Source organism: Lepus europaeus, chromosome 23 (genome assembly GCF_033115175.1).
Source record: "Lepus europaeus isolate LE1 chromosome 23, mLepTim1.pri, whole genome shotgun sequence".
NCBI lineage: Eukaryota > Metazoa > Chordata > Mammalia > Lagomorpha > Leporidae > Lepus > Lepus europaeus.
In genome coordinates, this window is record NC_084849.1 from 5,307,117 (window position 1) to 5,334,032 (window position 26,916).

The following is a 26,916-nucleotide window of genomic DNA, read 5'->3' on the forward strand; positions in this document are numbered from 1 at the left end:
TCCCGCCGGCTTGCAGGTGGACAGGGCGGGGCCGGCAGCTCTACAGCTGTGTGAGCCAGCAACCGTGTAACAAGTCCGCACACACACACACACACAAACACACATCCCCATATATACACACATAATACACGTGCACACACGCACATATACACACATCCCCATATATACACACATAATACACGTGCACACACGCACACTACACACATACCCATATATACACACATAATACACGTGCACACACGCACACACATACCCATATATACACACATAATACACGTGCACACACACTACACATACCCATATACACACATAATACACGTGCACACACACTACACACTACACACACTACACATACCCATATATACACACATAATACACGTGCACACACACACATACCCATATATACACACATAATACACGTGCACACACACACAAACACATACCCATATATACACACATAATACACGTGCACACACGCACATATACACACACTACACTCACACATACCCATATACAAACATAATACACATGCACACACGCACATATACACACACACTACACATACCCATATACACATAACACACATGCACACACACATGCACACACACCCATATACATACACACATAACACATGCACACACATGCAAATACACATACACATACATGCATGTGCATACACCTACACATATACATACACACATAGCACATGTACACACATTTAAACATGCATGCACATATGCGCACACAGCCATCCATATACATGCACACATAACACATATGTACACACAAACATGCATACACATACATGCATACGTGTACACATACACACATAACATACATGTACATATACACATGCAAATACACATAACACATGCATATACATATACACACACGTGCATATATACACACAGCACAGCTGTATATACACACAACACATGCATGTACATATAATACACACGTATACACATATATACATACATAATACACATCCATATACATGAACATACACATACATGTACATATACAAACATACACATACACAACATGTGTATACATGCATGCATGTACACATGCATACATACACATGCACGCCCATACACATGCATGTGCACACATGTGCATATACATACATATGTAAACACATACACTTATATACACACATACATGTAAGCACATACACTTATATGCACACATACACACATATATGTAAACACACACTTATATACACACACATGCATATCCATACACATATGCAAACATGCACACGTTTGCACACATACACACAGGCATTTATACACAGACACACACATGCATATCCATACACATGTGCAAACATCACACGTTTGCACACATACACACAGGCATTTATACACAGACACACACATGCATATCCATACACATGTGCGAACGTCACACGTTTGCACACACACACACAAAGGTCTTCCAAAGGCCAAGGGAAAGGTGTATTATGAAAAAAGCTATGCATTGATTTCAAAAAATTTTTGCACCAAAATAAATGTAGCCTCTTAAAGAAACTATATTTTTAATTAATTGTTTCAGTCAGAGACACAGAGACAGAGGGAGGGAGCTCCCACGCACTGGTCCACCCCCCCGATGCCCAGGGGAGTGGACAATGGCCACGGCTGGGCCAGGCTGAAGCTGGGAGCCCGGAGCTCCAGCCAGGCCTCCACCCCTGCTTTACCAGGAAGCCGGGGTCGGCAGCCAGAGCTGGCATCAAACCCAGGCACCCAGGTGGGGGGCGCGGGCATCTGAACAGCCCGGCCAAAGCCCCAGGCCACACTCACCTCCTTTGTCCATTTCCCCATGGATTTTCTGGAGCTGCCCTGTGGGTCTGTACTGGTGCTGTCTCGGCGGGGAGGGGGCTCAAGCATACTTTGTTTTGTTTTTTTCAAAAACAAAGAGCAGTGGGTGGTGCGGGCTCCATGGACCCCCACCCCCAGGCCCCTGGACCCACAGAGGTGATGAGACAGCTGGGGGGGCACACATGGTGGGTGGGGGTCACAGCTTAGGAAGCCCCCAGTCACCAGGGGGTGGTGGACAGCACCACTTGGACAGGGCCGAGTTTGCCCTCCGTCCGAAGGAGAGCTCATCTCTGCCTTGGAGGCTGCACCGCCCCCTCTCCCAGTCCCGACACCCTCCCCCCACTCCGCAGGGACCAGAGCCGGGGGCCAAGCTGCACACAGGTGACGCTCACTACCGGTGACCACCAGGTGGCGTCCTGGGCCCTCACCTGAGTGAGCGTCAGGTAGATGCGGTCAGTGAGGGGCGTGATGACCAGGCGCCCGTTCAGGCCCATGTACTCGTAGCCGTAGCCGAAGGTGCCAGTGCACTGGCGGATGCTCAGCTCGTCCGGCTCGCGGTCCCAGTAAAACCGCAGCTGACTCTCCCACTCGAACTCCCGCGCCTCCATAATGCTGGACAGGGAGAGACCAGGAAGAGGAGGAGGAGGCGGAGCGGGCGGTGGGGTGGGGTCGGGGGCAGAGCGGAGGCGGCCGCGGGGCGCCCAGGGCCCCACCTGCTCCGTATGAACGAGTCCACGATGTCCCGGGCGTGCACGTCGATGATGAGCACCGTGTTGTACTTCTTGCGGTCATTCTTGCTCAGGGGCATGGTGATGCGGGTCACCAGCTCGTCGATCTGCTGGTGCATCTTCTTGCCGTAGTTCTTCATGGCCTGCTTCTCCCCTTCCTGCACCTTGCGGAACACGTCCTCCACCTCCCAGGTCCACCACACCTGGCTGGCCACCAGCACCACCATGCCCTGGTACAGGAGCATCCAGTCCACCCTGCGGGGGAAGCAGAGCCGTGAGGGACGCGCGCCAGCCCGAGGGCAGCTGCCAGCGTCGGTGCCGGCGGGGATCTCTCTTCAGTGTGCGTAGGGCAGGGAAAGGAAAGCCTTCAGTTGGGGGCCAGCACTCTGGTGTAGTGGGCTAAGCAGCCGCCTGCAGCGCCAGCATCCCATATGGGCGCCGCTTCAAGTCCCCGCTGCTCCACTTCCAATCCAGCTCTCTGCTGTGGCCTGGAAGAGCAGCAGAAGATGGCCCAAGTGCTTTGGTCCCTGCACCCATGTGGGAGACCCAGAAGAAGCTCCTGGCTCCTGGCTTCAGATCAGCACAGCTCTGGCCATTACAGCCATTTGGGGATGAACCAACAGAGAAGATCTCTCTAATTCCACCTTTCAAACAAATAAATAAATCTTTAAAAGAAGAATCAAGAAAGAAAGCCAGCCAGCCTTTAGCCGAGCAAAGGACGGCGAGATGCCCCTGACCACACGGCACAGCTCCAGGCCAGCGATGCTACCTCCCTGAAAAAAACAAACAAAAATGCTGCAGGCCGTGGCTGCTGAGAGAGACACCAGGCCGAATGCCAGCCTCTCTTCACAAGTCTCCAAAATGACCCTGTGGTACAGGTGTAGTCACAGGTGCACAGCGACAAGCAGAAAGACATCCCAGAGGAGCTGACTCGTCTGTGCTCGGGGCCAGGCTCGGCCCGGGCTCCTAGCGGCTGAGCCACACCTGCCGCCCCGTCCCACCCTCCTCCATGCCCGCTAAGTCACAGGAGAGCACGGCGGGGCAGGGGCGCCGGCGGCTGCCCCTCCAGCTCCTCGGATCACTCTGCGCCTTGCTCTCCTCACTCCAGTGATTCCCATGGGCAGGCCTCCAGTCAACGGACCTGGGTGTAGTGCAGGTTGGGGACAGAACTGTGTCCCAGGTTCGGGGAAAGAGGTGAAGCCCAGGTAGGGGACAGAGATGGGGCCCAGGTTGGAGAAAAGAAGGGAGCCCAGGCTGGGGGACAGAGGCAGAGCCCCGGTGAGGGGACGGAGGCGGGGCCCAGCTGGGGGGACAGAAGTGGGATCTAGGTGGGGGGCAGAGATGAGGCACAGGAGGCGGGGCCCAGTGTTCGGAGCACAGAAGCTTCACAATCTACCCTAACCTCACCTTAGTGAATTCTATTCACACGGCTTCCTGTGCTTTGCCCACCACCAACCCCACAGTACCATCCCTGAACACCAGCGGATGCTGTCTGGGGACCACGGTGGTGGGAACAGCTGGAAGCTGGGTGTAACTGGCACCTGTTGGGTCCCCTAACACCTCGGACAGTCCCCCATCACCAAGACAGAAGCATCCGCCTCAGATGGCAACGGTGCTGGGGCTGAGCAGCCTGCCCCCTCGTGCGTCGCCAGTCCCGATGGCTCAGAGCCGCCTCCGGCACCACAGAGAGCCCAAGGCAGTCAGCCAGGCCAGAGAACACACACGTGGTAGCTTCTGCCTTCTGTGGAAGTGGTCAAAGGATGGAGCACAGCAGGGCGGGCCCCACCTGTCTCAGCGCCGCCTGCTTTTAAATTTTTGCCAGTCTGCAGAATGCAGAAACCGGCTCCACTTCCGATCCAGCTCCCAGCTAGCGAACCTGGGAAAGCGACAGAAGATCTCCACGTGGGAGACCAGGACGAAGCTCCTGGCTCCTTCCTGGCTTCAGCCTGGCCCAGCCACAGCCATGGTGGCCATTTGGGGAGTGAACCAGCAGATGAAAAATTTTTCTCCCTGCCCCACTCCGTAACTCTACCTTTCAAATAAACAAACAAGTCTTAAAAAATAAACACCCTCACAGCAGGTTCCTGGGCCCCAGCCCAGAGCCAGATGTGCATGTGGGGGAGCCCCGGGGAGCCCTGGAGCGCACTCTGAGAAGCCCTGAGTGCCGGGGTAACGCCAGCTGCCTGCAGCCCACGCACCACGTTCAAACAGTGGGCCCGGCTGGGCGTCGGCTGGGGCCTCACCTGCTTCTGTCCGCACAGTAGCGAAAGATGGCCTCTTTGGTGATGCGCCTGTTGGACCTCCTCATCTCGGTCAGCACGGCAGTCATCCAGTCTTCCACGCGGCCCTCGGCCCGCACGATCTTCCCAAACTCCATCACTTCCCCTTCAGCAGAGATCATGGCGCTCACCAGCTTCTCGCCGCCGTCCCCGTCGCTGAACCGCAGCATGGCTATGTTGTCGTACATCTGCAATGGCGGGTGGGCAGGTGGGCAGTGGGGGGGGGGCCGGCCCAGCACTCCTTCCCCACACGGGGGCTCCAGGGGCACAGACCCCCCTGGTAGATTCACGAGGCGAGGAGAGGAAGCCCGGAGACTGCAGTGCCTGCACGGCCTGTACCCGCTGGACGGGGGCGGGCGGGGCCGGGGTCAGAGACCTGGGGCGGGACTCGCGGCTCCCCTGGCCCCCAGCACAGGCCGGGAGCACCGGATGCAACCCCATGGGGCAGACGCTGGAGCCACAGATGCGGTGTACGGACTCCTGCCAGCACAGGAGGGGGCCTGCAGACCCACATCGTGTCTCTGATGCTTGGATCAGAAAGACGGGGGGGGGGGGGTGTCCCAGGGGCACAGCAGAGCACTGCCTGCAGGGATGGCATCCCGTGTGGGCGCCCGCACAAGTCCCGGCTGCTCCACTTCCAATGCTGCTCCCTGCTGCTGCACCTGGGAAAGCAGCGGAAGACGGCCCAAGTGCTTGGGCCCTGCACCCGCATGGGAAACCCGGATGGAGTTCCTGGCTCCTGGCAACTGCACGGATACTAGGGAGTGAACCAGCAAATGGGAGATTCCTCTCACACATTCTCTCTCTCTCTCTCTCTCTCTCTCTCTCTCTCTCTCTCTCTCTCTGCCTTTCAAATACATAAAAATAAATGTAAAAATTTTAAAAGAATGGAAGCCTCCCCTTTGAGAAAGGGAAACACATGTGGAAGGAAACCAGCGTCCCCGAGAGGGGAGGTGTGGACAGAGCTTGGTCCCTACGCTGGGCTTACGTGGCCCTGAGGAATTCCGGGATGACCCTGGTCTCGGCTGGGGAAGATCTGGCCCCACGGGGACACTTCTGCTTGTCCTCACCGAGAAGGAGATGGCCTCAGGCAGGTACGGGCCGGGAGCACGGCCAACAGCCCGCAGTGCACGGGACGCACCGGCTGGCTCGCCCAGCCTGGCGCCAGCAGTGCCACGGCCCAGAGGCCAGCTGCAGAGCCCAGGTGGCCGGCGAGGCCACAGCGGCCGTCACCCGCTCCCTGCCGGACAGCAGCTCTGCTCTGCTGGCTCAGGCAACCGTTTAAAAGTGATTTGAAAAAACAACACTCACCTGTGGGAGCAGGTGCCTAGCCCGGCAGTGAGAGCGTCACGTGGGACGCCCACACCTGTATCAGAGCACGGGGCTCCAGGCTCAGCCTGATCCGGACCCAGCTCCCTGCCCCCGCAGACCCGGGGAGGCAGCAGGTGATGGCCACGTGGAGACCCAGAAGCTCCGGGCCTTGCGGCCGTCTGGGGAGTGAGCCAGTGGATGGAAGGTGTCCGTCCGTCTGTCTCTCCATCTCTCTGAGTAGCTCTTTCAAATAATTAAATAAATCTTTAAAAAAAAACCAAATCACAGCAGCCTTCCACGGTCTGTCTGTGTGTTTGTTAATTATTGGGAGGCAGAGACAGAGCTGGAGAGTGCTCCTCTCTGCTGGCTCACTGCCCAGATGTCCAGGACGCCTGGGGCTGGACCGGCCCAGACCCACGAGTCAGGAACTCAGTCCAAGCCTCCCGCGTGGGGAGGCACCATCACCGTGGCCCCCCCGGAGGGTGCATCAGCAGGAAGGTGGGGGCAGGAGCTGGAGGCCGGTGTCCAACGCGGGACGCGGGTACCTTCCCTCCAGCCACCACCGCACAGCTTCAACCTGCAGGCCATGCGCGGCTCACGGTGGGAGGACGGGTGGGGGCCACAGCAGGAGGACGGGCAGGGGGCACGGGGTGAGGTCATGGTGGGAGGATGGGTGGGGGCCACAGCAGGAGGACGGGCAGGGGGCACGGGGTGAGGTCATGGCGGGAGGACGGGCACGGGGGGAGGGGGGTGGGGGGCGGGGGCGGGCGGAGGCCGACCTTGATCATGTGCTCCTGCACGCAGAGCGGGTCGCTGCTGCCCAGGATACTGAGCAGCTCGTCGTCCGAGATGAAGAAGAAGCGGGGGAAGGCGTTCCTCTTGGTGTCCAGGTAGTCGTTGAGGCTCTTCTGGCACCGCTCCAGCCCCTCGGCGACGTGCTGCAGGTCGCTCAGGCGGTTCGGGGCCTCGCAGCACCGCTTGATCACCGGGTCCTTCAGGGTCTCGCTCATGATCTGGCCAGGGTGAGGAGACGGCGTCAGCCGAGCCGCGGCACGGGCACCGGCGCACGCAAAGCTGGCCCAGGGCCCGGCGCCACAGCCAGGCGGGCCACTGGCAGAGAGCGTCAAGCTCTTTTTGGAAAAACAAATATTTGGAAGGCAGAGAGAGAGAGTCTTCCATCTGCTTGTTGACTCCCCGAATGGCTACAGAATCCAGGGCTCGCTCAGGCCAAAAGCAGGGGCCAGGAGCTCCATCCAGGTCTCCCACGTGGGTGCAGGGCCCAAGCACATGGGCCGTCTTCCACTGCTTTCCCAGGCCATAGCAGGGAGCGGGATCAGAAACAGAGCAGCCGGGACTCGCACTGGTGCTCACATGGGATGTCGGCACTGGGCAGCTTTCCCCGCTACGCCACAGCGCCGGCCCCAGGGCCACCAGGTTCTTAAGCAGGCGCGCCCTCAGCATCTTCCAGCTTCACAGAACTCTGACTTGTGGTGTTTCCTTCACCGTCTCTGGAGGGCCGGCCTCAGGCGACCGCCCCAGTTCTGCTCGCCGCTGTGTCCTACGCGCCGACGGCAGGCTGCCACGGAGCAGCCCCTCACCCCCGTCAGCACTTCCTGACTGGACGGAGCCAGCGGCACCACTGTGCACCGTCTGCACACGGAGAACACTCCCTGCTGCTCCCCGTGCGGCAAACGCAGAGAGCGAGCGACAGCCCTGGTGCCCGTCCAGCGCCAGGGAGGCGGGCACTTCTCCAGCTGCCCATGTATCCGAGTGTCCCCAAGATGGCACGAGAGGAGCGCTCACTGTGCCAGTGTGTGTGTGTGTGTGTGTGTGGGCACGTGTGTATGTATTTATTTACCTATATATTTATATAGCAATCCATATTCTGGAAACACACGAGCTCAACTGTGGCATCTGGGGGTGGCACTGGGTGCAGCAGTGGGGACCCCACTTGGGACATCCACAGGTTCAGGTGCCAGCTCCGCTTCTGGTGCAGCCTCCTGCTCACGGCCATCCTGGGAGGCAGCAGGACCGCTCCAGCGGTCGGGTCCCTGGACGGAGCTCCTGGCTCCTGGCTTCAGCCTGGCCCAGCCCTGGCTGTTGTGGCCATTCGGGGAGTGAACCAGCGGATAGAAAATCTCTCTCTCTCTCTCTCAGTATGCTTGTGTGTCTATCTTCCATGAGAAATGAAAATAAAGTAAAAATTTTTTAAATAAAGTAAAATGGTCATCTTGAGCAGGAGGATTATGGGTATTTGTTCTTTGCTCTTTTTTTTGCCTTTTTATAATTTTCAAATCCTTCTATAATGAATTTCAATAATTACCTTGAGTTTTTTTACAAAAACATTTTTTAAAAAGAGCTAATGCAAAGGCTAAGAAAAAAAATCACGAACTCCAGGGGACAAAAAGAACAGAGGGGCCGTGGGGGAGGGGCTGTGTCCAGAGAGGAAGAATTCACGGCAAAGCCAAGCAGCACAGGGCTGGGTGCCAAGGGCAGTGGTGGGGGCGGCAGCCCGGCCCCGCGCGCGTCTCCTCGAGGACGTCTACCGCTGCGCGCCACGCCCGGCTTCCAGCCCAGAAACAGCAAACGCTGAGGCGCAGCCCGCGCTGTCCTGAAAGCAAAGGACTCTGGGAAAACACAGCCCCCACTCCTGGAGCACCGCCACTGCCGCCACCTGTCACACCAAGCCCCGGAGCACCACGCCCGGAGCACCACACCCGGAGCACTACGGCAGCCAGGAGCCACCCCTCATAACACTGAGACCACGGCGTGTGAGTGCAGTGTAGACACCCATGTGAGTGAGTGCACTGTGTGAGTGCAGTGTAGACACCTGTGTGAGCATGTGCACCATGTGAGTGCAGTGTAGACACGTGTGTGAGCAAGTGCACTATGTGAGTGCAGTGTAGACATGTGTGTGTGAGTGTGTCCATGTGAGGGCAGTGCAGACACGTGTGTGAGCATGTGTACCATGTGAGTGCAGTGTAGGGCCCACCCCCGCCCCGCCCCCACCATGGCAGGCGCCCCGCACTTGCCCTTCTAAACACCCTGTCGATGTTGTCGAACTTCTTGGCCTCGTCCGGGAGCTGGGACCGGATGTCTCCGCCGATGAAGATGCTCTCCAGGTACATCCACTTCCTCTGAACCGACATCCAGACCTGAGGGGATGGCCGGGCCTCAGCGGGGGCAGCACCCACACCGGGGCCGTGTGGACGGGGCTCAGCGGGGGCAGCACCCACACCGGGGCCGTGTGGACGGGCCTCAGCGGGTACAGCACCCACACCGGGGCCGTGTGGACGGGCCTCAGCGGGGGCAGCACCCGCACCGGGGCCGTGTGGACGGGCCTCAGCGGGTACAGCACCCACACCGGGGCCGTGTGGACGGGCCTCAGCGGGGGCAGCACCCACACCGGGGCCGTGTGGACGGGCCTCAGCGGGGGCAGCACCCACACCGGGGCCGTGTGGACGGGCCTCAGCGGGTACAGCACCCACACCGGGGCCGTGTGGACGGGCCTCAGCGGGGGCAGCACCCACACCGGGGCCGCGTGGACGGGCCTCAGCGGGGGCAGCACCCACACCGGGGCCGTGTAGATGGGCCTCAGCGGGGGCAGCACCCACACCGGGGCCGTGTGGACGGGCCTCAGCGGGGGCAGCACCCACACCGGGGCCGTGTGGACGGGCCTCAGCGGGGGCAGCACCCACACCGGGGCCGCGTGGACGGGCCTCAGAGGGGGCAGCACCCACACCGGGGCCGTGTGGACGGGCCTCAGCGGGGGCAGCACCCACACCGGGGCCGTGTGGCAAAGTCCCAGCGCTGGCATGCGCTCAGCTCCACAGGGGGCCGGGGGCTTTCCAGGGGTCGCCTGACTGACCCCTCCATGCCAAGTCCACCATCGTCCCCATGTATCCACGGCGCTGCTCTCCTCGGGCTCAGGTGTCCACGCTCACCCACGCCCACGAGGGTACAGGGCACCGAGGTGCTGAGAGCGAGCACAGCGGGCCGGCACTGGGCCACCACCTGCAGCACCGGCACCCCATACGGGCGCTGGTTCGAGTCCCGCCTGCTCCTTTTCCAATCCAGCTTCCTGCTAATGCATTTGGGAAAGCACCCCACGATGCCCCGAGTCCTTGGGCCCCTGCACCCATGTGGGGGACCCGGAAGAAGCTCCTGGCTCCTGGCTTCGGATTGGCCCAGCTCCAGCTGTAGCGGCCATTTGTGGAGTGAACCAGCAGATAGAAGACCTCTCTCTCTCTTTCCCCCTCTCTGTAACTCTGTCTCTCAAATAAACAAACAAATCTTTAAAAAAGAAAGAAGTTAAAATCTACCACAGTCTTACGTGTGCACAGGAAGAAACAGCACACGTCAGGGTCGGCTCTCTCCACGGCTTCGGGCGGCCGTGGGAAGCCTGGAACGCGTCCCCTCTGGGCAGGGAGTGGGGGAGACTTGGAGGAATGCTGCAGACACTTGCCCACACGTGGCGACACACACGGCCCCCTCTAGAGGAAGAGCGCCCCCTCCAGCCCGGCACAGGGATGAGCCCGCCGGGAGCCGTGGCAACCACGGACGGGCCGGGCAGAAGCCCACGCAAAACCCAGGCCGAGTCCCCTGTGCTCAGCAACCCCAGCCAGAGGGATGCACGCGGCAGAACCGGAAACAGGGACTCCAACAAGCAGCCGGACACGGGGGCGACAGCAGCCAAAGGTGGCACCTGCCTGCCACCAACCAACAATGGGACCAACAACACACGTGCCACCCGTCCCGCAGAATCTCACTGCGCCACGGACAACGCAGCTGGGACGCAGGCGGCAGCAGGGGGGGACCTCGGAAGCACTGTGCTAACAGGCGCCGGGCAGAAGGGACCACGCGTCGGCGGCTCCACCCGTGACCAATGCACAGAGCCAGAACACGGACTGGTGCTTGCCGGGGGAACCGGGTCTCCTTCTGATCTGTGAGAATGTTCTGCAACAGGACAGAGATGGTGGTCGCCCAGTGTGAGTGTGCCGAATACCACCGAACGGTGCACTTGGGCTGGCCATAGCCTATGGCGAGTACATTTCACATTGGTAAAAAAGCTTTCTCAACGAAGCAGGCAGACAAACAGAGCCACATCTGCCTAAGAGCTTCCGCTGACAAACAGGACAACACCGGCATCACCACGGAGAGCCCGGCGTGACGGGAGGCCCGGCCTGGGCCCGACGCCCAGCCCAAGCTGTGCCCGGGAGCAAGGTGCTTGCCTGTGGCCTGGGAGGGAAGGGACAGCCACGCAAAGGTGGTGAAGGCAGTCCTCCCAGGTGGCAGGACTCGCGTTGTCCACCAGTGAGGAGAGCCCCAAACCACCCAATACGGTAAGAGCTTGTCCGGCGCAGCCCCGTGTGGCAGGCCAGGTTGCAGACTGCAACACCGGATGACAACACGAGGCAAGCAGAAGAAAACGTACACGAGGTGAACCTCAAAAGCCAACATCACACAAGCCAGAGACAGCAGAGGCAAAGGAGGGGGCGGATTCTGACCTCAGAAATATAAAGTAGAGAGAATCAGAGGGAAAAGAAACATCGGTGAATGTTTACAATTCTCAGTGTGGTTTTAAAGGAGACAAAAGCAGCCTTGCAACAAGAACAGAACAGCACTAAACAAGAGCAGGGATATAGAGAAAGAAGCAACGGGACTTCCTGAAATAAAAAAAATGCTGATTAAATGTAGCCTGGGGTGACCCTGCGCCTGGTGGGCGTCCGCCTGCCCAGCCCATGCCGACGGCTAACCTGACTGCAGGCAGGTGGCAGGAGCCCCAGGCCCACCTCCCCCACCCCGCCTCCTGCTGAAGAGATCAGGGAAAGTGCTCCCGGTGTGGCCAGGCCCATCAGGAAGGCGCCATAGGCTCCGTGACCTTCCAGCTGATGGAGAAGTTCGGCGGCGCCAGTGTCGGCTCTCTCCTATGGAATCAGTGTTGCCCTGAATTAGCTACGCCCCCTCTGCCTGCCCTTTAAAAGGTGTGCTTGCTCGTTAATAAACGGACACGTTCACCAGCGCCTGTCTCCGGCGCTTCCCGTCTAGAACGCCGTCGCCCCACCCACGCCAACAGTGCGTGGGCCTCGCAGGACGGGCCCACAGCAGTCATCGCAATAAAAACAAAAAAGCCTCAGTCACCCATCCGCTTCCCCAGAAGAGAACGCGGGAAACAGAGCCGCTCCCGGCACAGCACGTGAGGGCCGAGCTGCGCCTGCGCCTGCGCCTGCACCGCTTCTCACCTCAATGACCTCCCCGATGAGCGAGAGGCTCTTCTCCCACTTGTGCACGGCCTGCAGGAAGGGGCCCACGAATCTGCTCCCCGAGATGCTCTGCAGGTTCACGGTGTTGTCGTCCAGGCTCTGCACGATCTCATCCACCGACCCCAGCACGTAGCCGCGCTCCTGCGTGCCCTTGTAGTACTTGACCACCGTGAACTTCATGTTTTCCCATGTGTCCAGGATTTCCTTCACGGCCTGCCCGGGGACACAGACAGGACGAGTCAGGCCCACTCGGGAACCCCAGCCAGCCACTCCCACAGCCGGACTTCCCTCAGCACCCGCTCTGCTTTCTGGGGCAGGAGCTCTGGCGCGGCCACCTGGCCTCGGTCACTCAGCATCTGCCGTGCTCCAGGTAAGCACGTTACACACGTGTCCTCGTTTATTTGGTCCCAGGATCGTGTTTGCAAATAGTATGTGTACAGGCACGTGTGTAGCATGTGTGCATGTGTGTGATGCGCATGTGTTCACGTCCATACATGTATGGACATAAATGCATGTGAGTATTGCGTGTGCATACATGCCTGAGTGTGTGTACATGTGAGCCATGTGTGCATGTGTGTGATGTGTATGTGTTCACATCCATATGTGTATGGACATAAATGCATGTGAGTATGTGCATTGCATACATGCCCATGAGTGTGTGTACATGTGAGCCATGTGTGCATGTGTGTGATGCGCATGAGTTCACGTCCATACGTGTATGGACATAAATGCATGTGAGTATGTGCGTGTACATACATGCCCATGGGTGTGTGTACATGTGAGCCATGTGTGCATGTGTGTGATGTGCATGCCTATGCACAGGTCTATGTATGTGCGTGTGCGTGTGCATACATGTCCATGGGTGTGTGCACGTATGTGTGTGCAGGTGCATGGACGTGTGCCTATGCATATACCACGTGGGCTTGTGCACATGTGTGTTATCTGTACACGTGCATGTGCACTTACACGTGTGTGCACATATTAAAACAGGGAAGAACATGTACTAACACGTAACCACAGTCATCTTCAGGTGGCCGGATTACATGTGATTTGTTTACTCCTTCTGCTCTGGCTAGGAACACCCATCACTTCCGTGACAAACACAAGCTATCATTGGCAAAGACCGGAAGTGTGCCTGAGGCAGAGGCTCCTCCTACAGCAGCTCCTCGTCCCTCAAACACAACGCACACCGCACACCGGGCACACGCGCCTCGACTCCGAACAAAGCCCGTCCTCCCCTGCCCCCGGCCCCACCGGCCGCACCTTCTCGATGGCCACCTCCTTGATGGCGGCCGTGACGATCTCCCCCAGGACGTCCGCGTGCCTGTGGAGCTCCATGGCGAACATGTTTTCCAAGGTGAACGTCTCCGTCATCTCAAAAAACACGCCCGTCTTCTCCATGAGTTCCTTCCAGTGCCTGTGGGGAGTCGGGCCCCCTTTTACAGCAGGGGACAAACCCCACCAGGCAAACCCCCGTGACGCAACGGAGTTCTGAGATACGGGGACACCACCGGCTCACACGCCCAGGCTGCCAGAGTGGAGTCCAGGACACGCCATCCCGCAAGACACCGCCCTCGTGACGCTGCATGGCCAGACAGGGAAGCACACCAGTGCCAGGCCGGTGCTGTAGCACAGCGGGTAAAGCCGCCGCCTGCAGTGCCGGCATCCCATGTGGGCGCCGGTTCGCATCACAGCTGCTCCACTTCTGATCCAGCTCCCTGTTAAAGTGCCTGGGAACGCAGTGGAAGATGCCCCAAGTCCCTGGGCCCCTGCACCCGCGTGGGAGACCTGAAGAAGCTCCTGGCCCCTGGCTCCAGCCTGGCCCAGCCATAGCTCTTATGGCCATTTGGCGAGTGGACCAGTGAGTGGAAAATCTCTGTCTCTTCCTCTGTCTATAAAACTCAGCTTTTCAAATAAGTAAATCTTAAAAAAAAAAAAAGAATTTTCATGTATCTGCTAGAAATTTGTAAATTACATGAGTTGGGTCCTCAAAAAGTCCGTGAAATATGTGTCTTATGAAAAAAAAACAGGTGCAAACTTCAAACATTTCTTGTGCCAAGGTGAGTGTGCGTCGCAGCCCTACCTTCCAGGAAACACCTGAACTGACCTCACGTGAGCGTCCCTCTGTGTCTCTGCTGGATGGGGCCTGCGTGGGCCCCTTGCCATTCTTCTGTTTTCCTTGCGAGTTTCCAAAAAAGACCCCCTCCCCGCAGGCAGCGACTGCCAACGGCACTTTCTCCTTGAGGGGCGGGCGATGCAGTGGTGGCTGGCGTGCAGAGCACCGTCTCCCGCGCCGTCACCACCCCCACCCCGCGGCACTGCCCAAGCCTCGGCCACGCATCTAAGCAGAGGCGATGAGCAAGGTGCACGCTCCCCCACACACGCACATGCACACACACACACGCATGCATGCACGCAGGCCGCAGCGGGGAGCTCGCACACACACATGCACACCCACGAGGGCCACAGGGGGGAGCTCACACACACACCTACACACATACACACGGGCCACAGCGGGGAGCTTGCACACACACACGCACACCCACAAGGGCCGCAGGGGGGAGCTCATACATGCATATGCACACGTGCGCACACACCTACACACACACACGCACATGCATGCATGCACGCGGGCCGCAGCGGGGAGTACACACACACAAACACACACACCCACGAGGGCCGCAGGGGGGAGCTCACACACACCTACACACACACACACACGGGCCACAGCGGGGAGCACACACACACATGCACACCCACGAGGGCCACAGTGGGGAGCTCATACACGCATATGCACACGTGCACACACACCTACACACACACGGGCCGCAGCGGGGAGCTCGCACACACACACGCACACCCACGAGGGCTGCAGGGGGGAGCTCATACACACGCACACCCACGAGGGCTGCAGGGGGGAGCTCATACACACATATGCACACATGCGCACACCTACACACACACACACGCATGCATGCACGCGGGCCGCAGCGGGGAGCGCACACACACACACACACGAGGGCTGCAGGGGGGAGCTCACACACACCTACACACACACACAGGCCACAGCAGGGAGCTCGCACACACACATGCGCACACACACACGGGCCACAGGGGGGAGCTCACACACACACACATGCACACACACACACATGGGCCGCAGTGGGGAGCTCGCACACACACATGCACACGTGCGCACACACACACGGGCTACAGCAGGGAGCTCTCTCACATACACATGCACACACACACGGGCCGCAGTGGGGAGCTCACACACACACACAGGCCGCAGTGGGGAGCTCGCATGCACACACACGCACACGTGCACACACACGCACACGGGCCACAGCGGGGAGCTCGCACACACACGCGGGCCACGGCGGGGAGCTCACACACATGCACACACACACACAGGCCACAGCGGGGAGCTCGCACACACACACACACACGGGCCGCAGTGGGGAGCTCGCACACACACACATGCACACACACGTGGGCCGCAGTGGGGAGCTCACGCACACGTGCACACGTGCACACACACACGGGCCACAGCGGGGAGCTTGCACACACATGCGCACACACATACACACGGGCCACAGTGGGGAGCTCACACACACACACCTACACACACACACAGGCCACAGTGGGGAGCTCGCACGCACACACACGCACACGTGCACACACACGCACACGGGCCACAGCGGGGAGCTCGCACACACACGCGGGCCACGGCGGGGAGCTCACACACATGTACACACACAGGCCACAGCGGGGAGCTCACACACACACACACGGGCCGCAGTGGGGAGCTCGCACACACACACGTGGGCCGCAGTGGGGAGCTCACGCACATGTGCACACGTGCACACACACACACACGGGCCACAGCGGGGAGCTCGCACACACACATGCGCACACACATACACACGGGCCACAGTGGGGAGCTCACACACACATACCTACACACACACACACACGGGCCGCAGCGGGGAGCTCGCGCACACACACATGCACACATGCACACACACACACATGGGCTGCAGTGGGGAGCTCACACACACACATGCACATGTGCACACACGCACACGGGCCACAGCGGGGAGCTCGCACACGCACACAGGCCACGGCGGGGAGCTCGCACCTGTCTCGCAGCGCCTCGTGCTTCAGGTCCAGCAGCAGAGGGATGGAGTCCTTGAAGGCCTTCATCTTGGCCTCCAGGTGGAAGGCCACGGACAGGCCGCGCACCGAGCGCGGCAGCTTCTTGAGCGCCTTGAAGAAGCCGTCGATGCCCTCCTGCAGGATCTGGACGTTCAGGTTGATCCAGAGCGCCTGCGACCACTCCTCCTTGGCCACCTGGAGAGGCGCGGGGGGCGGCTCGGTCAGCAAGGCCACCTGGGGGGCACGGGGGCTGCGGGACAGCGACAGCCAGGTCCGGCCACCCAGCCACGCCCAGCAGTGCCAAAACGCTATAGCTCGGGGACCTGGACCTCGAACCAAACCACGCCAGCTTCTGTGAGCCCTTCCAGATTGGACTGCAGGGTCCACTCCAGAAACACACGTTCCCCTTCTAGACCAAAGTGAGGGTGGGGACAGACAGAGGAGCTGCTGGGCTCCTCGTTCAGACGCCGGGACAGAAACTGCTCCTCCCCGGTCACAGTAGCTGGGCGGATGGCTGACCCGTCCACCAACCACGCCCGTGCGCCCGGGGTGGGGGGGGCGCTCCACCCTGGGGCAATGTATGGTGGCGGCCCCAGGAGATGGCTGCACACTGGTGACTGGCGGTCACTTCTACACCTGGAGCCCTGGGCAGACGTCTCTCTGAGCCACAGACAAGGGAGCACAAGGTGCTCCAGTCTCCAAAACCCGTGCTGGGGTCTGAGTGCCGTGGGCAGGTGGGAGTGATCCCCGGCACAGCTGCTGGCAGAAGAATGGAACGGGCCCCCTCCCCGTCCCCTACAGTCTCCTACCCCCACCCCCCGAGTGACACACTCCCTGGCTCCGCACAGAGGCTGGGGGAGGGTGGGGAGAGATCGAGACGAGGGCAGGTTCTGCCCCCTCCACCCCAGCTCCGGCCAGCACGGCAGGGGCCTGCAACGCACTAGGTCACTCTGCCAGTGAATGAATGAATGAATGCGCGGTAGGAATTAGCACCGGGAACATAGAACTAAAGAGACCCCTAGACGCCACGCTGTTCCTGGCTCCCACACCGTACCCGAGGCTGGACCTCCGGGCGCCTGGAGCTCTTTTGCCCAGTTGTGGGGACTGCACGCATGTCACACAGGATTCACCCTTCACCGTCTTGATACGGGAATTCCTTGCCGTCCGGCACTTTTCAGTGCTGGGCAGCTGTCCCCACTCCCTAGCTCCAGAACTTTCCGACACCCTGGGGGGGGGAGCCTGAGGCCCCCAGCCCTTCAAGGCCTGCGGGCCCACCGCTCCCGCGTTCACCTTCAGGGACTCGTAGAGGTCGTAAATCATCCTCAGGCCGCTCATCTCCTTCTGCACCTTGAGCAGCTCCGGGTACATGGTGATGGGGAGGTCGAACAGCTTCTCGGCGTTGGCCAGCTGCTGGCGGCTCCGCTCGTGCTTGGCCAGCTCTCTCTCAAAGCTGCCCAGAAGTTCCACTCCTGGAAAACAGAGACGGTGACTCACCAGCACCGGAAGGCCTATGGGGCTGGGGGACAGAGGACCGGCGGTGCGCGTGCACTGTCCCTGCAGCCACACGCAGAAGCACTGACTGCATCAAAGCCAAAGCACCGATCGCACCTGCAGCTGTGGGCGGCGGGGGGGGCTGGGGGGGGACCTGTCGATTCTCACCCCCAGAGCGGTCGAGAGCTGAGCTTATTTTAAGGGGATGCGCTCTGGCCCTCGCGGTGGTCTGCGTCCCCAGCCTTGCCGCCCCTGGAGCCCTCCAGGGCAGTGACGATGTCCCACACTCACAGCTGCACACTGCTGCTCCCAGTCCCCACAGCCACCACCTCACGCCATCCCCGCCCACAATCGCCATCCAAACGCCTTTCTTTGCAGCATCCCTAAAGGGACGCAATTGGTTTCTTCCCCTTTTTTTTTTTTTTTCTTGAAAGGCACAGGCACAGAGAAAGGCAGACAGACGCACACACAGACAGAGATTTCCCTTCCATTGGTTCACTCCCTAGATGACCCCGACAGCCAGGGCTGCACCAGGCTGAAGCCAGGAGCCCAGAACTCAATCTGGGTCTCAGGCACTCTGATCCGGGCCTGGGTGTCCCACGCGGCATCCCAGCCACAGGCACCAAACACCCGCCCCCACTCCCGCCCGTTTCTTCTGTGTCCCTGGCAGCCTTGAACTTGCTCCAGTCTCGTGGTATTTGTGGAGCTTCGTCTGGAAGACTCTCAGTGTTTTTCTTGTCACCGTCTTCTGTTATTTGAAGGGCAGGGCAAACAGGAAGTGGCCAGGATCCAAGCCCAGGAATGAATGTGAGCGTGGTGGGGGAGGCGGGCAGGAAGCAGGACGGGGACGGGGGTGGACCTCTGAGCGGCCCCGCCCACCGCACCTGTCTCAGTGCCTCCACACAGCAGGTCCACAGATCATCCACGGAAACAGCAGTTAAGGAAGAAAGACACGTAAGCCACGTCTCAACGGCCACTTCCCATAAACCCCTTCAGCGAAACCTCGTCTGGGGCCAGAACAGGGGCGCAGTGGGTTGACACCGCCTGCGATGCCCGCATCCCACGTGAGCACCGACTTGAGTCCTGGCTGCTCCACTTCTCCTCCAGGTCCCTGCACATGTGCCTGGGAAAGCATGGGAAGCTGGGCCGAGCACCTGGGCCCTGCCACCCACATGGGAGACCCAAACCGAGTTCCAGGCTCCTGGCTTCAGCCTGGCCCAGCCCCGGCCATTGTGGCCATTTGCGGAGTGGACCAGCAGATTAAAGACCGACACCTCTCTCTCTCTCTCTCCTGACCCACCCTGTAACTCTGCCTTTCACATAAATAAAATAAATCTTAAAAAGAAAAAAAAAAGAGAGAACATACATCATCCAACAGCCCCACAAAATCGACGGCGCCATTCCTACCTTTATCAAGGTCCTCACCAACAGACCCAGGGCCTTCGCTGTAAAAACTCTTGGCAAACTGCTCTATCTGGTGTCTGTAGTTCATGATTTCGCCGCGAGTAATCTGACAACGACACGGGGGCGTCGGCTCAGCCACACACGGCTCACGGCTCAGCCGCGCTCGGCCCGCCCAGGGGCCACACGGGGAAGGTACCTCTGTGAAGGTTCTCTTTATGCCCCCAAGCGCGTGCTCCACGTTCACGGAGTCGGCGAACAGGTTCAGCCACGTGCTCTCCAGCCTTTCCACGAGCTCTCGCTCTGCGTCGGCCGGCTAGGTTCCAAAACGGCAGAGCGAACAACCCGTCACCACCAGCCCAGAACGACGTTTCCGGTCAGGTTTCTGGTCAGCTCTCTGCCCTGCGTCTGAAGGACCCTGCCTTCCAGCAACACAGCCTAGGTCATTCGAACCCACTTACAGAAAAAAAAAAGCTACCTGAAATATTCATATTACATTTTATAATTAAAATAATAAAAAGTGTTAATTTTTTTATAAAATGATTTTTAAAGATAAAGAGATGACCCAGAAAGCCCTTCTTAAACCGAAGCCCAGCTTCAGACCAACGTAGTCGGATTAGGATAAGGTTGGTTTTGCAGGCTGGCACTGTGGTGCAGCGAGGCACCTGTTCAAGCCCCTGGCTGCTCCACTTCTGATCCCGTTTCTTGCCAATGTGCCTGGAAAAGCAATGGAAGACGGCTCGAGTACTTGGGCCCCTGCCACCCGTGTGGGACACCCAGATGGAGGACAGTTATTTTTCCTTTCTAATACACACTGGGATGGCCATGGAAGATGCCCAAGTGCTTGGGTCCCTGCCGCCCACGTGGGCAACCAGGATGGAGTTCCTGGCTCCTGGTTTCAGCCTGGCCCAGACCTGGCTGTTGTAGCCATTGGGGAAGTAAACTAGCAGATGGACGATCTCTCTCTCCTCTCTCCTCCCTCCCTCCCTCCCTCCCTCCCTCCCTCCCTCCCTCCCTCTCTCCCTCTCTCCCTCTCTCCCTCTCCCTCTCTCTCTCTCTCTCTCTCTCATTGGCCAAGGAGAAATACACAAAGACTATCAGTCTAGCGTTGCACAGAATTTATGTGTCAGCACTCAAGTTGCACCCCTAGAGGCCTCGTGGTGAGGGAGCAGCGGCCTGGCTTGAAAGCTGAAGACCCACCCGTCAGACAAACGCGCAGAATACAAACCCCACCCACACCCCAAACCCAGCCGTGGACTCTGAGCTCCTAGAAATCCAGGTCAATAAAAACAAGGACGGGCCGGCTGGATCATCTCCTGCCAGTTTCCTTTGTCATCTCGCGTCTCCTCTGTCTACAACTCTGCCTTCCAAATAAGTAAATAAGTCTTTCATTAAAAAAAAAAAAGAGAGAGAACAAGAGGATGGAGAAGGAGGAGGAGGAAGAGGGGAAGACAAGACTGGAGGAGGAGGTGGAGGAGGAGGGAAAGAAAGGGGGGGTTGAATTTGTGCAGGTACCGACTGCTCTACAAAAACACCACTCAAACACGCAACACTGGGAAGCAACCTGAGCTCTCGTCACTGGACTGCGGGCCGCCACACACGCATGTTCTGTTACTTGGAGGTAAACAGGTGGCCACAGGCCTGAGCAGCGCCCCCAGCGGGGGCCTTGGCCGCCCACGCCCCGGCGCCGACTCACCAGGATGTTGTACATGGCCATGGTCCGGTACCGCTCCTGCACGTCCCTGTATCTCAGCTCCATGACCAAGGACTTGCTTCTGATTTCGGCAATTGTGGCGAGCACAAACTTGAGGTCTTCCAGAGTGCTGGGGCTCTTCTTCAGGTTTTTGGCCAAGTGCTGGAAGGCGAAGTTCAAAGGACACAAAACGGACACAGAAGACTCAGCCAGGCCGCCTCCTCGGCCAGACGCCCCGATGCTGCCGCGCCCGGTGCCCGGGTACCTCCATCTCCTCGTGCAGGCTGTGCAGCTCCTCTCGGGCCGAGTCGTTGAGGAGCCGGCCGAGGGAGATGACCCAGGACTTGGCGTTCTCCTGCACGGTGCTGGCCAGGGGCCCCAGCTGCAGCCTGACGCAGTGCTCGTCCTTGGTCAGCGGGTGGCGCATGACCTCGGAGGCGATCTTGGAGTAGAACTGCAGCTTCTCGTCGTACAGCACGCAGGCCGGCTTCTTGGCCGCAAACTTCTCCATCACGATGGCCTTGTCCAGCTTCCAGAGTGGCCGGTACCGCTTCCACTTCTGCAGGTACTTCATGAGGTTCATCAGGAGCCTGTGCACGCTCTGGGGGATCATGACCGCCTGCTCGATTATCTGCGGGTTCTGGGAGACGTCGCTGTAGAAGCTTATGATGACCACTTCCTCCTCCTCCCCCTTCTGCGGGAGGCACTCAATGCAGCTGCCATTCATCCAGCGCACAAAATGCTAGAAAAGCAAAGTCAGGGGGCAAGGGGGAGCCTGCATTCACCCCTCTGTCACTCAATCGTTAAGTCCCCCGAGTGCTGGAAGATCGCTGAATTGCTAAGACATCGTGCCGGACTGCAAAGCTGACCCCCGTCTTTGGTTCCCCCCATCAACAGACGGACTCTTATTCCCCGGCCCAAGCTGGCCTAGGGACTGGACCTGACCAACGTGGCAGGAAGCAAGTGCTGAGCCCCTGACCCAAGAAGGCCTGCAGCTGTCACCCTCTTGAAATCCTGCAACCGCCAAGTGCACGCGCTGGAGCCGGCCTGCCACGCTGAGAGCCGAGAGCCCCGGCGCCCTGACGGGCAGGACCGGGCCGCAAGGCAGGAAGTGAAGAGTTGGACCTGCCGAGCCCAACATCCCAGGGGAGACAGCAAGTTGGCAGAGGGGTAGGAAAACGTGAGTGACAGAGAGCTCAGAGTTGGGGTCGTCCCCGTGATAAAAAGCCACAGGGGGGGGCCGGCGCGGTGGCGCAGCAGGGTAAGCCGCCACCTGCGACACCAGCACCCTGTATCGGGGGTCCAGTTCCAGTCCCGGCTGCTCCGCTTCCGATCCAGCCCCCTGCTAATGCACCTGGAATAGTGGGGAGGATGGCCAGAGTGCTTGGCCCCTGCACCCACGTGGGAGACTCCTGGCTATTTGGGGAGTGAGCCAGCGATTCAGCGTACATTTCTCTCTCTCCCCCTCATCTCCCTCCGTCACTCTACCTTTTAGATAAGCAAAATAAAAAGATGTTTTCTTCAGAAGCTACGGGACTGGTCACGATCAAGCAGAGGCCGACGGAAAGGGGCCGGGTCAAGCTGTGGGCCGCTCGTGGTTTCAGACCCGTGCAGGGGGGCAGCGGGCAGAAACAGGACCCGGCGGCCCTGGGCCCCCGCCCCAAGGAGCAGCGCCCCCACCTTGGTCATCTCCACACAGCTCCGCACGCAGTGCACACACATCTTGTCGATCTCGTTGGCGTTGGGGTGCAGGATGATCTCGGGGGCGGTCAGGATGGTCTCCGTTTGGAACAGGGGGACATTCCCAAGGATCAGAGAATTGAAGGACTGCAGATTCCTGGGGGAGGCAGACAAGAACGACCCGGGATTCGCGGGAGCCGGGGGACCCTGTGGCGGACCCGAACGTGGGGCAGTGGTGTGGCCACAGGTGGAAGGCTGCCGGCCAGGGGCAGCACCCGACGCACGGTGCCGTGTGCTCCGGGGTGAGGTTTGCTCCCCACACGCTGTGTGTCCCACACTTAGTCAAACAGTTCATTTCCACACCTATCAGCTGGGGAATGAGTGAAAATGATGACCCGAAAGCTGTTCAACTCTGGCTCAGGAGGGCGAATGCTCATCCTGCCAGCCGCTCTGTCCTCCCCGGCTGGAGCCCCAACCCCGTGACCCCCAGACCTGCTGCCCCCTTCCCTGTCCTGACCCTGTGACCCCCAGACCTGCTGCCCCCCTTCCCTGCCCTGACCCTGTGACCCCCAGACCAGCTGCCCCCTTCCCTGTCCTGACCCTGTGACCCCCAGACCTGCTGCCCCCCTTCCCCTGCCCTGACCCCGTGACCCCCAGACCTGCTGCCCCCTTCCCCTGCCCTGACCCCATGACCCACAGCGCAGCCAAAGGGACTTCCCTGAAACCTGCGATCCCACCCCCACACCCCCACTGCAAACACTCCCAATTCCCGTCACTCAAAAATCAGAGGGAACCAAAGAAAAACACTTTCTCAGGAGGCTGAAGTCACGGGAGAAGTCCCCTGGGGTTCTTCATGAAGAAGTCCCTGTGTGGTGACATGAAGGCCACCCTGGATGCTTTGAGCATAGGAGCAGTGGTGGGGGCCGGCACTGTGGCGTAGCAGGTAAAGCCGCCACCTGCAGTACCGGCATCCCATATGGGTGCCGGTGCGAGTCCTGGCTGCTCCTTTTCTGATCCAGCTCCCTGATACGGCCTGGGAAAGCAGTAGAAGATGGCCCAAGTGCTTGGGCCCCTGCACCCACATGGGAGACCTGGAAGAAGCTCCTGGCTCCTGGCTTCGGATCAGCCCAGCTCCAGCCATTGCAGCTATCTGGGGAGTGAGCCAGCAGATGGAAGACCTCTCTCTGTCTCTCTCTCTCTCTGCCTCTCTATAACTCTGCCTTTCAAATTAAAAAAAAAAAAAAAAAAAAAACGCAGTGGTGATGGATTTCAAAGGCTGATTTCTCAGGTCACCCCTAAGCTGCCAGCCTGTGTCCCAGCACAGCTCAGGGGCTGCCCCCGTGACCAAGTCTGGCCGCTCGGCCCAGCCGCTGGTCTTCCAGGCCGGGAGGGGGGCACACGGGCTGCTGGATGTGCAGTTGGCACACGACACACACGTGACGAGCTTGCGAGCCAGGGGTCGCTCCAGACCAGCAGGAAGGGGGCAGGGCCGTGGTCCTTCCACGCCACGCTCAGACGGTGTGAGCGTGGTGCCCTCTGGGGCTCCGGCAAATACTGAGTGACAGCAACTCCCCGCCACCAGGCGAGCGCAGACACACGTGGCTTCCAGACGGCCGAGGTGGAGGCAGAGCTGAGCTCCCTGTTGGCCGTGTCCGGGGACCCCGGGGCCTCCCGAGAGCGTGCGCCCAAGGCCGGCGGCCAGGGCACGGCGGGCAGAGGGTCCCACCTGAGCACAAGCTTTGTGAGCACCTCGTAGATCTTGTTCTCCCAGTACTCGTAGTAGGCGGCCAGCTTGGGGGCCTTGCCTGTGTTGGTGTGGACCACCAGCCCCTCGACCTTGGTCAGCAGCGGCCCGATGGCCAGGTACCACCTCACCATGTGCTCCACGTCCTTGGCCCGCTCCCGCTCGATGTGCTCGAAGAACTCCTTCACACCTGCGGAGAAGGTCGCGTCCAGACATCAGCCCCCGACCTTGACCCCGAAAGCAGAAGACGAGCCCACCCCAGTGGTCAGGGCCCGGCGTGTGCACAGGGACGCTCGCCCGAGTATTCCACGCACGGACGTGGCCTCGGGTCTTGGGCAGCTTTGCCTCTTGACGATGCCTCGCTGCCTCAGGACACGTGTGTGACTGCCTGGGTACCCACAACACGACCACAACACAGAAGAACTCTTTCTGACCCCCGGGCGTGGGACAGGACAGCGGCGCCGGGGCGGCCAGGAGGACACCTGCCTTCTCCCCGCTCAGGCCCGGGAAGCCACACCCACCTGGGATGTCTTCCTCGCCCTTGGGCACTGGGTACTTGAAAAGATTGATGGACTCAATGAGTGTGAGCCTGGAGGAGATGTCGTCCGCGTTCTTGTGGATCTGGTGCACGAGGGACTCGAACTTCCCGATGGCCTGGCGGCACCGGGTGATGTAGTCGGCGATTCCTGCAGGGACACAGGCAGGGGCTGGGCTTCCGCTGTGTCTCCCCGGTGCCGCCCACAGCCCCGCAGGAGCCCCGGGCCCCAGTCAAGCCCCCATCAAGCTGCTTCCTTCCCAACTGTGCCACAGGCATGGTGGCAGTATGTGGGGTGATCCGTCTATACCGCCTGCGGCCTGCCAGGGAGACAGCAAGCCTGGGGACAACACCCCCAGGGCGAGGAATGGCCACCAGTCTCACACTTTGTCCAAAAATCTCAAAACTGACCGCAGACTAAACTGGAAAACGTGAAACTGTAGCATTTTCGGGGGGGGGGGGGGAGGGTCTGTGAGAGGTAGGTGTAGGCGATGCTGCTCAGCCTGACACCAAAATGAGAATCCAGGGAGGAACAGGACCTCACCACAAGCCAAAACGTGTGCCCAGCGGGAGGCCCCGCCCAGTGGACAGAAAGACGCGGCACGGGCGGGAGGAGATGTCCGCCAGCCGCTTCCCCAGCCAGGGCCCGGGAGAGGGGACGTGCGAGGAACTCTGAGAGTTCGGTAGCAACAGTGCCAATGATTCGACAGAAAATGCAGCAGTTCCGATGGCAGGCAAGGGGCCGGGTAAAGGCGACGCCTGTGGCGCCGGCATCTCACACGGGCACCGGTTCCTGTCCCGGCTGCTCCACTTCCCACCCAGCCCCCTGCTGACGGCCTGGGAAAAGCAACAGAGGATGGCCCAACTGTCTGGGCCCCTACCACCCATGTGGGAGACTCGGACAAAGCTCCTGGCTCCTGGCTTCGGCCTGACCCAGCCCTGGCCATTGTGGCCATCTGGGGTATCAACCAGCAGATAAAGATCTCTCTTCTCTAACTCTTTCAAATAAATAAAAATATCTTTTTCTAAAATAAAAAAGATGCCAGTTAAGACACCTGTGCCCGACGTCAGAGTGCCTGGGTTCAAGACTCCCCTCTGGCTCCTGCTAATGCAGACTGGGGGAGGCAACAGGGGATGGCTCAAGTAGTTGGGTTCCTGCCACCTACATGGGCAGCCCAGATAAGAGCTCCTGGCTCCTGGCCTGGCCTAGCCCGGCCCTGACTACTGTGGGCATTTGGGGAGTGAACCAGCAGACGGAAGCACTCACTCTCTTAATATAATCTTTAACCTTTTTAAAAAAGATTTTGTTTACTTATCTGAGAGGTAGAATTACAGGGAGAGAGAGAGAGAGACAAAAGTCTTCCATCCGGCCGGTGCTGTAGCTTACTAGGCTAATCCTCCACCTGCGGCGCCCGCACCCCGGGTTCTAGTCCCGGTTGGGGCGCCGGGTTCTGTCCCGGTTGCCCCTCTTCCAGTCCAGCTCTCTGCTGTGGCCCGGGAAGGCAGTGGAGGATGGCCCAAGTGCTTGGGCCCTGCACCTGCACGGGAGACCAGGAGGAAGCACCTGGCTCCTGGCTTCGGATCAGGGTGGCATGCCGGCTGCAGGACACCAGCCATAGCAGCCATCTGGGGGTGAACCAACAGAAGGAAGACCTTTCTCTCTCTCTCTCTCTCATTAACTCTGCCTGTCAAAAAATAAATAAATAAATAAGTCTTCTATCCACTGGTTCACTCCCCAAATGGCCACAATAGTCAGAACTGAGCTGATCCAGAGCCAGGAGCTTCCGCCAGGTCTCCCACACAGGTGCAG

The 26,916-nt window shown here is 59.6% G+C and overlaps 1 protein-coding gene across 1 annotated transcript in view; it reads right to left on the minus strand.

The window, feature by feature from the left end:
• The window catches only part of DNAH10 (dynein axonemal heavy chain 10), a 118,919-nt gene that overhangs the window by 59,073 nt on the left and 32,930 nt on the right, over nt 1-26,916 (minus strand). Inside the window, 16 exon segments of the mRNA XM_062182412.1 lie at nt 2,252-2,435; nt 2,537-2,806; nt 4,795-5,018; nt 6,921-7,154; nt 9,174-9,296; nt 12,384-12,617; nt 13,668-13,821; nt 16,546-16,757; nt 17,853-18,031; nt 19,461-19,563; nt 19,654-19,770; nt 21,151-21,309; nt 21,413-21,889; nt 22,828-22,984; nt 24,554-24,761; nt 25,093-25,257. Of these exon segments, the coding sequence (XP_062038396.1) occupies nt 2,252-2,435; nt 2,537-2,806; nt 4,795-5,018; nt 6,921-7,154; nt 9,174-9,296; nt 12,384-12,617; nt 13,668-13,821; nt 16,546-16,757; nt 17,853-18,031; nt 19,461-19,563; nt 19,654-19,770; nt 21,151-21,309; nt 21,413-21,889; nt 22,828-22,984; nt 24,554-24,761; nt 25,093-25,257 (3,200 nt within the window).